At 38.2% G+C, this 14,971-nt stretch overlaps 1 protein-coding gene across 1 annotated transcript in view; it reads left to right on the plus strand.

Moving 5' to 3' along the window:
• kcnmb4.L (potassium channel subfamily M regulatory beta subunit 4 L homeolog) overlaps window positions 1-9,807 on the plus strand; it is a 39,538-nt gene extending 29,731 nt beyond the window's left edge. Inside the window, exon 3 of the mRNA XM_018252467.2 lies at window positions 9,268-9,807. Within this exon, the coding sequence (XP_018107956.1) occupies window positions 9,268-9,436 (169 nt within the window). The 3' untranslated portion in view covers window positions 9,437-9,807. The remainder of the gene's footprint in view (window positions 1-9,267) is intronic.
• Window positions 9,808-14,971: the final 5,164 nt, after the last annotated feature.

Genomic DNA, 14,971 nt, shown 5'->3' on the forward strand with positions numbered 1-14,971 from the left:
GTGTCCAATATCAGCAGCAGTTCAGTCGCCACTCACCAGGCACAGGCAGCCACCCACAGTTTTTCAGGAGCCAGGAGGAGGAGACTTGTTGTCAGACGAGTCAGAGGCGCCTCATGCAAGAACGCCGGCCGCACCCATACGACGCGCCAGGGCCCAGGCCACACTACACAGGCGCACAGGTCCCTGCTGACGTCACCGCGCACGCCAGCGCGGCGGCGCGCCTCTCTTTATGCCGGCGCATCATTGGATGGATGCGCAAGTCGCTGGGCCGGTTTGCAATTTCCTTTTGTATATTGCGCCCCCCTATGACTGCGCCCTAGGCGGGCTTTCTATATTTTTTTTTAAAAAAATATGGGGCAATTGCCAGCGTGGGCGGGGGCCGGGTAAATGACATTGGAGGGCCGTATCCGGCCCGCGGGCCGTAGTTTGAGGACCCCTGCATTAGGGCAACACTGTCATGTAATTGGAAACAAAGTGCTATGAAACTCTTTCAGTTCAGCAATCCACATATCAGAGTGCTGCCTAACTACACTGCCAAATGGGGGATTCCAGTTTGGATCAAGTATAAGGTACTGTTTTATTATGAAAAAAATATAACAATTAAAAAAAAAATAATTATTTGAATAAAAAGGAGTCTATGGAAGACAGCCTTCATGTAATTTGGAGCTTTCTGGATAACGGATCCCATACCTGTATTATGTTTGCTTGTTTCCCAAAGCACTTTAGTTTTTTTTTAATTAAATCATTAATATCATCCATCCAATTAGGTATTTTAGTATAAAATACACATGAGCCACAAATAAACTATAATATATACTCCTACATAACTTAGATACCAACAGCTTCAAATGAATTTTATTAATTTCATCACAGGATAACTTGTCAAATGACTCATCTCAGAGTGTGTGTTCTATTAAATTGGATCAGCTGTAAAATATGAGCATATTAGACCTGAAGCTAGAGTTCCATCTCCCATGTGTAATAAAAAACACAGTTTATCTGCAGTAACCCATAGCAACCAATAAGATGTTTGCTTAAAACAGCTGACCATTCAATTCTGATTTGTTACAAAACCGTACCAAACTATACACCTTTTATTGCATAACTATAATTTCATCTATAAAAGCGGCTTTTATATAAATGCTATATTTCTTGGAGCTGAGTACTTAATATGTTTCTGCTTGTTTGTATAACAAGTAACGCTGTCCCTGCTAGTTCTGATTTCAGTTTCCCTTCCCAATTGTTTCCTTTACATGTCACCTACGATCCTAGCAGTGTCACAGAATTTGTATTTTTTTAACTGCCGTATTCCAAGTACCATCTTTCTGTATTAGCACTTGTCAATAGCAATTAGAAGATAGTAAATGCACCAGGTTATCAAAATATTAAATTCTTTTACATTATTCTTTTAAATTAGCTGTGAGGAGCAATGTCGTGGAATATACATTAGAAATAATTCAACTGTAGCAGTGTAATATTATGAATGAGGGTTATCTTTAGGAAGTGGTATTAAAGTGGAGGAGCTTTCTGTACCTCTGAAAGTAGCCTTTACATTTCATACTGTGCCTAAAAAGCCATGATTAATATGTATCAGGTCAGGATGTTCTGTATAGGAATGATATATGAAAAGTAGCCTGTGGTTCTCAATGCCATAAGGATTTGGGAAAGGTTGAGATAAAAGTAATGCAAACAGGATTCTGTATATCCCTTTATAATCTACAGTCTGGTCAATTCCCTATGGGACCAGACTGTAAATTATAACCTTATAAACAGCGCGTTCTGGCGTCAGAACGCGCCGTTTATAACTTAATGCGTCGGCAGTGGTCACTGCCGCACGCTACCTGCAGCTTATCTTCCTGCTTGTCTGCCGCACTTGTCACTTCCCCACGTCCTCTCTCTCCCTCTGCTGTTTCCATCGTCAGCGTCTCGCTCACTCTTCTCTCTGATCTCGCTCAGTCTGCGTGACGTCTCTCTCTCCCTCTTCCGCTCCCCCTCCAACCACTCCCTCTGCCCCTCCCACACACTTGAAAATAAAACCTGTCAAAAATGACATATGCTGCAGCCCGTGAGCTTAACTCTTACAAAACAGCAACATCCCTTAGTTACATACCTTGTGCTTGTAAGGGTGGGGCAATTATGGATATTTACAGGCAGGTAAGCCAGTGGCTAATCACGTGGGTGTGGATTTCGAGCAGCTGGAAAAGATCAATTGGTGGATGCCTGTACTGAGGTAAAGTCTTCTAAGTGCAAAACAAGTAGATTGCACGTGCTGCGTGTCTGCTGTGTGTAGTGATGCATTACAACATGTGCCCCTAAACTGTGTGGCTCATGCGACATGATTTCTGGGGCATATAAACCTTGGATGCAGCTGGGTATAATGTCCCATGTTTTCTTATAACTGTAAGCCTGTTAGTTCATAATTGAATGAGCATTAGATATTGACTAATAGTACAGCAACAGGAACTTGCTTTTAGCAGAAAAGGGCTGCATTAGTTGTTGCTGAACTTCAATTTTCACCACATGGGATTTTCTTTCTATTCCTAAGCGTATAACTATATTGCAATACTAATCAAAATGTACCAGAAACAAGTAAACATCAGAAAAACAGAACAAGCATAAAGAATCCAAAGCCTGGGCCCTGCTCTTAACTGCCTACCCAGTTCCAGTCAGACTGAGCTCCCCATGCACCTCCTTTATGGAAGCTGCCACTACATTCTGGAAAACTCTGTTGTAGAAGGACAGATGAGAAGAAAAATAGTGTAGGGTAACTTTTATTTTGTACAACAGCTGTTTTCCCTCATGAGGTAAACAAATCTTTTCCTCTGAGGGATGCCACTTTAGTTCAGCCACTGAAACTGAAGACTGAGAGACCAGCAAAATAGACTAGTTGGCATTATGTAAAAAGCAAACACATAAATCTTCAGGAAGTAAAAACTGAACTCAGAAACTTTAGATTATAATGAATAATGTACCCCCTACTTTAAATTTATAAAGATATTAATAGTCACCTCGGAGTTATGTGACCTGTATAAAAGCACTCGGCCTGCGGCCTCGTGCTTTTATATGGTCACATAACTCCTCGGTAACATAATATCTTTATAAATTACAGTAGGGGGTACATTATCCACTATATAATACACAAAAGCCATGAATATCTTGTAAATTATATCCTTATAAACGGTGAGTAGTGATGTCATCAGTTATAAACGGTGAGTAGTGATGTAATTTCTGTCACATGACTCACTAAAATTTGTGTATTATAATTAATAAAGTACCCCCAGTTGTAAAATATGAGGATATTATAAATTACCTCGGAGTTCCATGACCTGTATAAAAACACTCGGCCTTCGGCCTCGTGTTTTTATATGGTCATGAAACTCCCCGGTAACTTATAATATCCTTATATTTTACAAGAGGGGGTACTTTATTCACTATATAATACACAAAAGCCATGAATATCCTGTAAATTATATCCTTATAAACGGTGAGTTCTGATGTCATCAGTTATAAACGGTGAGTTCTGATGTCATTTCTGTCACATGACTCACTGAAATTTGTGTATTATAATAAATAAAGTACCCCCAGTTGTAAAATATGAGGATATTAGAAGTTACCTCGGAGTTCCATGACCTGTATAAAAACACTCGGCCTTCGGCCTCGTGTTTTTATATGGTCATGAAACTCCTCGGTAACTTATAATATCCTTATATTTTACAAGAGGGGGTACTTTATTCACTATATATCCACTGCGTTATTCTGCCTGCTGAACAGAAGGAATTATGTGAATGAACAAGTAATGAGTATAATATTTTAAAAAGTTACACATTGTTATAGTTGAGATTTCTTGAAAACTGCACCACTTTTCATCTGGGTTAAACGTCATACTTATTATAACAAAGATTGAAATACATTATGATAAATGTACTGCATTGAGCCTGTGATTGTCATTGTGTTGCTCTTTTTTTGCTTTGTTTTTTCATTGTGCTTTCATAGCCCTCGCTGAACTGTCATAAATGTTTGCAAAGCTGTTTTTTCTGTCAGCCTAGAGATGGGGATAAATACAGGAATATTGTGACCTTTATTGTGTTCTGGATAAAGATGAAACACACAAAACAATAGTCAGATATGCCCCTGTCTGCTTTATATAACATCCATCCAGGAATGTTAGTAAATGTATAAAATAGAGCCGTGAATATCCTGTGAATAATGTACCCCCTCTTGTAAAATATAAGGATATTATAAGTTACCGAGGAGTTTCATGACCATATAAAAACACAAGGCCGAAGGGCCAGGTCGTGGAACTCCGAGGTAACTTCTAATATCCTCATATTTTGCAACAGGAGGTACTTTATTGATTATAATACACAAGTTTCAGTGAGTCATGTGACAGAAATGACATCAGAACTCACCATTTATAACTGGTGACATCAGAACTCACCGTTTATAAGGATATAATTTACCAGATATTCATGGCTTTTGTGTATTATATCCTTATATCCTGTTGTAAAATATTAGAAGTCACCACGGAGTTCCGTGACCTGTATAAAAGCACTTGGCCTTTAAGCTTATGCTTTTATATGGTCATGAAACTCCTCAGTGACTTGTAATATCCTTATATTTTACAAGAGGGCGTACATTATTTACAGGATATTCACGGCTCTATTTTATACATATACTAACATTCCTGGATGGATGTTATATAAAGCAGACAGGGGCATATCTGACTATTGTTTTGTGTGTTTCATCTTTATCCAGAAAACAATAAAGGTCACAATATTCCTGTATTTATCCCCATCTCTATATTTTACAATAGGGGGTACTTTATTCACTATAATATATACCACTGGCTGTGAAAGAGATTTTTTTTCTTTGCCTTTCAAACTTGTCATCATGATCTACCAAAACATGCTAAAAGTATACCCGGAAACCCATTTTACAGAAAGCTCCAAATTATGGGATGGCCATCCTTTTTCAATATAATAAAACTGTAATTCATGAAAAAAGCTAGACTGAACAGTCGCATGCAAAGAGAATATTAAAAGGAAATATCTCATTGATTCTTATGGGTTAATGCACTGATCCAAATTATGCACTCCGTTTCTTCCAAACCCATTCCTTCCATTGTATGAGCACATATGTGTAAGTAAATATTTGATGAGTGTATGCTGTCTGCGCTATGCGGAAATCTCTGAGGATGAACAGTGGCACCCCAGGCTGCTGTAGCAGTTAGTTTTGCTATAGCCAAAAGTGCTCTACATGTATTTAACAAAACCCTTCCTGATGTCCGGTGAGAGTAGTCAAGGAGAAGCAGTTTAAGGAATACTATATCAATACAATATCTACAAGGCGAGGAATTTCTATGTAAATACAAATAAAAACAAACCTCAATTTGAATTAAACTTGCTAACATAGTAGAATCAGCATAGCAACCTGGCCAATTATTTGGTCTTCCTGGAGAACAAATAATACACAAAATCAGCTTTATCTTTTATTTTTCAGTAAACACCAAGCTAAGTTTTTGTGGGCAAAGTGTTCCTGTACTATGTATTGAGACCCCAATGCCTGCCAAATAAAACACTGCAGAGTGAAATTCCGCCACTCTCCATTCATTTCTATTGGATTTTTAAAAGAGTATTTATCAATGGGTGAAAGTGAAAGTTCATCCTTTGATAAATATGCCTTTCAAAATCCCATAGAAATGAATGGAGTGTGGCGGAATTTCACTCTAGTAGACTGTGGCGATCTTTAACTTCATTCTTTGATAAATATACCAATAAAACTCATTTTTTTCCCGTAATTTCAATAAAACAAACTTGACCAAACGCCCATCCACAATTTTACTTTATTTATATAAAATAGCTTTAAAAATTTGGTTCAGAAAAAGTCTTAATAAAATCGTGAAAAAACTCAAATCGTACAATTTTTTTGGGTTTGACTCCTGAATCGCGGTTATCACCGGAAACTCCATTTTACAAAACCCAGCGCAGACCACGATATCTTTAAATTGGAAAAGAGACATATGCTATTGACTTCTACAGGCAGGTTTGAGATGGAGTATTTTCGGATTTGGACTTTTAGAAGCTTCAGGGTATAATAAATCTAAAAGACTTTGAGTTTTCCATTTTAAAAGCCCGACCAGAAAAATTCGAGCTTTAATAAATAAACCCCTTTGTGTGCACAGGGTTTATTTTAGTTTTAGAAGAGGCAATGGCAGTGAAAGAATAGCATTACAATATCATCCGGTTTCTTTGCAAAGAGATTCCATCTTCTAATAATATTAATTTTAGAAGGTCTTTCTTCATGTGATTAAAAGTTGAATTATATGTGACATAAATGGTAATGACATACCTCAGTGCAATTATAAAGCCCAAACCAAATGCAGTGATGGATCATCTGTAGCTATGCTGAACTCCCGTTATATAGCAGTGGAATCATAATGAGAGATTTGTGTTCTTTAATGAAAAAATATGCAAAAATAGATTTTTTTTAATTAAGTGACACGTATCAAGGCAAGATGATAGGTTTTTCCTGCTAAACCTAGGGCAAAATGTAATGGTGATTGTAATAGCAATAAGTCTCAAGCTGAAGTGATAATGGTGTGATGAGGAAAAATATAAAATAAATCTAAGAATGAGTGATGAACAATTCAAGCTGAGTGATAATTAGAATTAAAATGGCTGCTGTTGGGGCATGTTTGAGTGGCCAAAGCTAAAACGAGTTACCTGGGAAAGATAAACGATAAAAGCTGAGCCATGTGATTTCAGGTGACTCAACATGATGCCAATAAACAAATACCTGATATTTTTACAGGGCTTGTAGAACACTTATTTAAATTGGAGCCTGGTTAAGCTTCTTGCTGTAGGAATATTCCCAGTTAATGGATTTGTCTTGTCTGGAAGGCACATGTTGCTTTTTATTTCATTGTTTTGTGACAAAAAACTTATTATTAAGATATATTTATGTCATTACTGACACACGTTGTGCTTTACTCTCATTGTTTGCACTGAATGTTTTTCTGGAGGTTTGTATTAGGTATTCAGGCAATATAGTATGTTTTTACAATGATTTATTCACATGCAAATTTGCTTTAACTACTAGACTGTTCCTAGCAATTAATGGTGCCTTATGCATTGAAAAGTTAGAGATTTTCTTCTGCATATTGCATGGGGGTGTTTAGCTGGAACAAAAGCATAAATTAACTCCTTTATAACAACTGCATGTATATATCCTCTGTACTGAACCCAACCCACACAGATAGATAGCAGTATGATGTGATGACATACATTCTGCATGCAGTGTTTAGAATAAACACATGAACATGTACACATGTAAACACATGGACACATAGAACATATTGTACTGTCCACTGCCAACCTGATTCACTGCATTATGCTCAAGATGGAAACTAATATATTTTGGCAACAGGGGAATCTATTGTATAGAAAGAGCCTGCTAACCCTTGAGTATCTGAGAGTTATCTTGAAGTCAGAAATATCGAGTGGTGATATACCAAGTCAAGTAACTTGTATGCTATTAACAGAGTGCATTGTCTGGTTCGGAAAGGCAACTAAAATATATATAGTATAGGCCTGTCACCAATAGGGTTACCCCCGGCCAGTATCTCACCAGCCTAGCCTGTAAAGTAATAGTCAAGGCCTGGGCTGGTATTACATATTTACCCAGGGGCGTAACTACAGAGAAAGCAGATCCTACAGTGGCAGGGGGACCCAGGAGTGTAGGAGGGCCAGTAAGGCCCTAATAAATGTGCAATTTTACTATATCTTGGTGTGCGAGGCCAATTTATCAATATTTTGGGGAACTCAATTGAATTAGCTGTGGGGCAAAGAAACATCTAGTTATGCCACTGTATTTACCAGTAATGTAGTTATACTTTCCTGCTCCCCCTCTATCCTGCCATCACCTAACCATGCCTCCTCACCAATTCACCCCAATTTGACTACTACGTCACAAACTTCAACAAGTCTGAATTGATCACAGCAGCTCTCATTGACTTCTGTAGGAACTCAACTTTTACCTGCCGAAGTTTTGTATAAGAGGTTTTCGTGGTTTTTACACTTAGGGGCCGATTCACTAAGGGTCGAATATCGAGGGTTAATTAACCCTCGATATTCGACTAGGAATTAAAATCCTTCGACTTCGAATATCGAAGTCGAAGGATTAAGCGCAGATAGTTCGATCGAACGATCGAAGGATAATTCCTTCGATTCGAACGATAAAATCTGATTTGAAGGATTTTAATCCAACGATCGAAGGAATATCCTTCAATCAAAAAGAGTTAACCAAGCCTATGGGGACCTTCCCCATAGGCTAACATTGACTTCGGTAGCTTTTAGATGGCGGACTAGGGGGTCGAAGTTTTTTTTAAAGAGACAGTACTTCGACTATCGAATGGTCGAATAGTCGAACGATTTTTACTTCGAATCCTTCGATTCGAAGTCGTAGTCGAAGGTCGAAGTAGCCCATTCGATGGTCGAAGTAGCCCAAAAAATCCTTCACTCGAAGTTAGTGAATCGGCCCCAATATAAATCTTTTCTTTTTTTTTTAAATGAGAAAACCAAACATTTTTTTAGATTTGTGAAAAAATATTACATTTGATTGTTAGTAAATGACCCCTTTAATGTGTACGTTCCAAAAATATATGTTTTTTCTGGGTCCAACTTACTGCTAATAGACTTTTGGCTGTGCAATTGAAATGGTTATTTTTGGTGTAATACTTTGAAAACTACTACTGCTGTGGGTTTATCATCTATAGAAGTCAGGAATCTTCATAAAATGTCATATATTTGGAATTGATTTGCTTGGAACACATAAGCTCTCCTAATTTAGATATATTAAAATGGAATATTTTGTTACAAAATACCAATTACAAGAAAATTCAGACAGATCTAAAAACTTTAAGTTATGCTGAAAAATTTAAAAGTTCCTGCCAGGAAATGCCTGTAAGTATTAAGTGCAAAAATCAGACAGCTAAAGGAATAAACCATATTAATTATTCCTGCCTAGAATTCTTTATTTGAAATTCCTAATTTACATTTTAATGCATTTGCATATCTACTTAGTTGTGAACACAACCCACTTGATGAATATATATTTTAAACAACCTTTACATGATACATACTCTAAAAAGGCAAATGTGACTTTGCCATGCCTAAAATTCATAGTGGCCTGGAATTGTATAATCAGTACAATGTATAAAATACATTTCTTATCTACTAATGTTGACTGTGTTCTGTTCTTTGCTTGTAGGCCAGAAGATGTGCTTCTGAGAAGAACCCATGATGAAAGTGTTCTCATTCACTGCTTTCTGTGGCCAATAGTTACTTTTGTGGTGGGTGTGCTAATTGTGTTTCTCACCATCTGTGCAAAATGCCTTGCTGTGAAAGCGGAAGCTATGCAGAAGAGAAAGTCTTTATAAAAGAAAAGACTCATGAAGCAGCATTACAAGCCAATACCCAGTAATACTTATCTTATAGTCCTCTTCTTGCCTTTCCATCACTATTTTAATGTACTTGGATATCAGAGGATGACAATTGCATTAATTACAATATTCACAGACTCTGAGACTGTGATTTCCCTTGGGAAGGGTGCCCAGGGAAGGTCAGAGCTGAGGAAAATATCTAAGGAGATGTTTAGTGACTTATATTTGGCGAGTGTACAGGGAAGTGGCTCAAGAGAAAGTTACATTTCACCTTGATGATCACATCTTTTTTATTTGGTATATCAAATAGCAAGAATTCAGTTTATTTTGTATCATCTATTTCTGAACTATTAAAATGTGCTTTTTTATGCCCTTTGTCTTTTTTTTCATTGATATAGTTCATTCATTATAGACTGAGCTTTTTTTTGTGAATAAAAAGTACCTGGTGACTTTTATAGGCATTGATAATTTTGTATATGGTATTTTGAAATACAGTTACATGTCAGCAAGGCAATGGCAAAACAATTGTATTTCCTATAGCTTTATCTTTATCTTAATAAGCCTTCTTCTCGCTGTCCCTGAACGCTGCCTGATTTATTAGCTTATATACAGATATATATATATATATATATATATATATATATTATATATATATATATATATATATATATATATATATATATATATATATGTAAGGCCATTCCTGTTTCCAAAGTGATATTTAAAATTTCCAGAATATAAACTGCAGCCTTGAAGACTGTTCTGTATTCTGTCAAATATAAGAAGACTGGCTGAGATTCTATCGCACACAATGGAGCACATTTACTGAAGAGCGAATTGTGTTTTTCTGACGAATTTTTACTACAAAGATGATTCATAGCGACATCCCCTATTTACTAAAAGACAAGCAACACACTTCGCTAGCAAATTACCTTGTGACTGGAGAACTTTCACTGCATTTTGCCTTATCAAAGTGTGAACATTTCAATTTGTTACCCTTTTCACCAAAATGTTGTCAGGTTCTGAATGGCAATTTAATACAAAGAAGCTACATCCTCAACATTATTCAGTAACATTTATATCAGTGACATTATATCCTATATGGTGTTTTTTCATATTTAACGATTTAACTGCCAAGATCGTAGGTATTACCTGCTGGCAGGAAAATGCTCTGACTGCCAAGCATGTAGTATCTAAGTGCTGCACAGTAGAGAGCTAGCTCGATGCACTAGCTTTTTGCACTTAACTTTTGCACATATTTACACACTCACATACACATATGCACACATTTACACACTTTTTTATAGCTGTACACACAGGGCTGATCCTATCAAATGTGGGGCCCAATTGGGACCATGTTGGCGGGGCCCCTAGGCAAAGTGTTGCTGGCTACTGACATACCAAGTATTTAGGAAAATAAGGGCATACAGGCACAAAATAGAAAGGAAAGGGGCAGACAAGGTAAGAGAGTGAGAGGGATGAAATAGGGGCACATAATAGGGGCACACAGGGTAAGAGAGAGAGGTAGGAAATAGGAGAGTGGACTGGGCCAATTAGTTTGGGGCAGGCTGGGCCGATTCAGCTTGGGAGCAGGCTTGGTTGGATTGGGGGCAGGCAGGGCCTATCAAGGTTGGAGGAAAGCTGGGCCTATGAGAGTTGGGGGCAGGCTAGACCTATGGAGTTGGGGGATAGGCTGCCTTATCAGAGTTGGGGGTGGGCTGGACCTATGGATTTGGGGATGGGCTGGACTCTTAAAGTTGGGGGCAGGCCAGGCAGCATCATGTGCTGAGGGAAATATTATCTGTGCTGCCCTGTGGTGCGGGGCCCCCAGAGGTGCGGGGCCCTATTGGGCCCAATTGGTCCAATAGGTCTAAGGCCGGCCCTGTGTACACACATGGATACACCGACACTAAGGGGCCGATTCACTAACTTCGAGTGAAGGATTGGAAGTAAAAAAACTTCGAATTTTGAAGTGTTTTTTGGGCTACTTCGACCATTTAATGGGCTACTACGACCTTTGACTACGACCTTCGACTACGACTACGAATCAAACGATCGTACTAAAAATCGTTCGACCATTCGATAGTCGAGGTACTGTCTCTTTAAGAAAAAACTTCGACCACCTAGTTCGCCATCTAAAAGCTACGAAACGCAATGTTAGCCTATGGGGAAGGTCTCCATAGGCTTGGCTAACTTTTTTTGATTAAAGGATATTCCTTCGATCGTTGGATTAAAATCCTTCGAATCGTTCGATTCAAAGGATTTTATCATTCGATCGAAGGAATAATCCTTCGATCGTTCGATCGAACTATTTGCGCTAAAATCCTTCGACTTCGATATTCAAAGTCGAAGGATTTTAATTCTCAGTCGAATATCGAGGGTTAATTAACCCTCGATATTCGACCCTTTGTGAATCGGCCCCTTACTTTTTTTTAGTTCTTCATTTTATCATTTTGCCTCTTGTTATTCTCCCTAAAAACTGTTGATTTCATGACATGACTCTTGGATTAAGCATTCTGACCACTAACCACACTGTCAGATCCGTATAGTTGTGATTTTATTGCAGTTTTATGCTTGCTTTGTTTTTTTTGCAGTTTGGTTGTTTGGAGTAGAATCACATTTTTAGCAATTTTGTATTTGTTCCAAAAATATATGGTTTTGTAGGTCTTTGTACTGTTAGGGGGTGGCACATAATACACAGTCAGGGGGCTTTGTTCACAGAAGGCTAACTGGCAGCTGAGAAAATTCATATACACTATTTTCATTTGGGGTCTATGCATGTCACCTGCTTTGGTATATCTATGCATATTGGGCATCAAACAGATCCATGGCTCTCTTATTTAGGGTGGTTTCACATTGTACACAAGAAATTGGGTGACATAAATTCAGCAAATTGCAATAATTTTAGGCATTTTCAGAAATGTCATAAAACTGTTGCTTTTAGTATAGCTTTGCAATTTGGTCGTTTCTAGTAGAAAGCCATAATTACCCATTTTGGATTCGTCAGAATGTGTAGTTTCCAAAAATATATGATTTCCAGGGGTCACTATACTTTTTTGTAGCTTTTACCACACATAAAACTGACAGTGTGTTTATAAATAAGGTTAAATGTAAACCATCAAATTAGTATGCACAAGGTAGATTTTGGGGTCTTTACATGACATGCACTTTGATAATCCTATGTAAATTGAGTATCAAACTATTTATTGGACCCCTGGCATTCATATTATAGTTTTATCTTGGTACATAATGATATGTGGGATATAAGATGCTTCAAAGTGGAAGCTTTAAGGTGATTTTCAGAAATGTCACCAAAATCAACATCTTTAGGAAAACTTTGTGGCTTTGTTCTATGGGGTAAACTGACATGTGTACCCATTTTGGATTTTGGGCATCAAGCTGACTTGGTTCTTTGGATTAGAAAGTTATGCATACCCAATTTGGATTTGGGGGAATGTGTGCTTTCCAAAAATATATGGTTTTCTGAACATATTTCTTTGTACCTTTGCCCCTCATAAAATGCTGTAAATGTGTTGATTTTGCAGTATCTGGACATTTTGCCTGGTCATGTGCTTTCAGAAAGAGCGAGTGCTGCACTATGGAATTGCTTTCTGGCAGGCTATTATTTCTCCTACTCAATGTAACTGAATGGGGTTGCTGGGGGGAAGGGAGGAGGGGGATATCACCCCAACTTGCAGTACAGCAGTAAAGAGTGACTGAAGATTACCAGAGTATAAATCACATGATTGGGAGCACCTGGGAAACTGACAACATGTCTAGCCCCATGTCAGATTTCAAAATTAAATAACCAGTTTGCTCTTTTGAAAAGACGTTCTGTGGTATTGGGACAAATTTTATTTTAAATTGACCTGTCAGATTTTTGTTGTTTTAATTCTAGCTTTGCTTGATCAATGAAAACTAATTGGTTGATAGTCTAGGTAAATATAACACACAGATATAGTACTATAGCAGGGCTGTCCAACTGACGGCCCGCATGAAGCCTGCAAACCCCCCCCATTATGTGCCCCCCCACGTGAGTCTTGCCTGCTGTGTCTGCTTACCATGTGTAGAATTTAAAAGGTATCACTACAGAGATGAACTGGCCCCTGCATTGTTTAAACCTCAAATTTAGGCTGTAATCCCCTGTATTGTTCACACATGTAATCTCTCCTGTATTTTTCACACTTTTTTTTTTTTTTTTTTCCAACATGTTTTTATTAATATTTAAACAAATAACAATAATGCTTGAAAATTAATAATAAAAGCAAATGTTACACAAGTGTAACAGTATGCATTATAGTAACATCAATAACATAGTATGCATTATAGTAACATCAATAACATAGAAGTACTTCACAAAACATACAGCTCATAATATAGTAATGGGTGTTACATGGGACTCAGTGGATAAGATGCCAATAACCTGTTGATCTGGTGACTCCTGGGGGGTGCGAAGACCAGTAATTCCTGTTCACGATGCCAGTTGTCGAGATACTGGGATGCCGCCACCACAAGTGGGTGTTCTCTGAGGGATTCTTCATTATACCATGTAGTTTGCCGAAATGTGTAGATCGTGAGATATCTGGCATGAGGTGGAAGTGTCAGTATATAAGGTATCCATGTGTTAAAGAATTTCGTCGCGTTCTGTTCCTTTTTGGTCATTGCTTCCAACCAATCCATATGGAATACATGATGTAGTTTATGTTTGACCATCAAGAGTGGTGGGGGATCTGGGCTTAACCATTGTTGCAATATCGCCTTCCTGGCTGCTGCAGCAAGTCTACCTACCACTGTTTTCTCCGATTTTGCCAGTTGAGAATAATTTGAGGTGCAGCTGAATAGGGCCCATTCAATTAGTGGTTGGAGAGGTTTCCCTATTATCTGTTCGCCAAGTGCGGTTACTTCACGCCAAAAGGGTTGTAATTTAGGGCAAGACCAAAGGGTGTGGAGTAAATCTGCCTTTGGTGAGAGGCATCGTAAACAACTGTCAGTGGAGAGACTACCCATTTTGTGTCTACGAATTGGGGTAAGGTAAGAGTTATGTAATATTTGGAGAGCCATCTCCTGGTATCTGCTTGCCGGGAGCAGCCTCATTATTGTAGCATGGAATCGTAAAATTTCTGAGTTTGTCGCGTTAGGGATATTTTTTATCCATGGGAAGGTCGAGTCGATTTCGTCATCTATGTCTAGGACTGTGCGTATAACCTGGTAGAGGTGTGATGTGGACTGAGTGGTGGTATCGATTTTCCATAACTTGTATAGCGGGTCAACGAGGTCTTTGTCTGATAGATGGGTCATGGCCTGGGTGACAAAGTGGGTAAGTTGCAGCCTTAGAAATACATGTGGAATGGTAAATGGGTATTTTTCTGTGAGTTGAGTTTGAGTGAGTAGTGTCCGGTTACTACCGAGTAAGTCTTTGAGGGTGTGAAGGCCATTATTGCGCCATTGTAGAAGTATTGGATTTCGTATGCCTATCGGGAATTGTTTGTTCCCTATCCAAGTTAAATACGGAGACCAGTATGGCGATAAACC

This window comes from Xenopus laevis, chromosome 3L (assembly GCF_017654675.1).
Source record: "Xenopus laevis strain J_2021 chromosome 3L, Xenopus_laevis_v10.1, whole genome shotgun sequence".
NCBI classification, from domain to species: Eukaryota; Metazoa; Chordata; class Amphibia; order Anura; family Pipidae; genus Xenopus; species Xenopus laevis.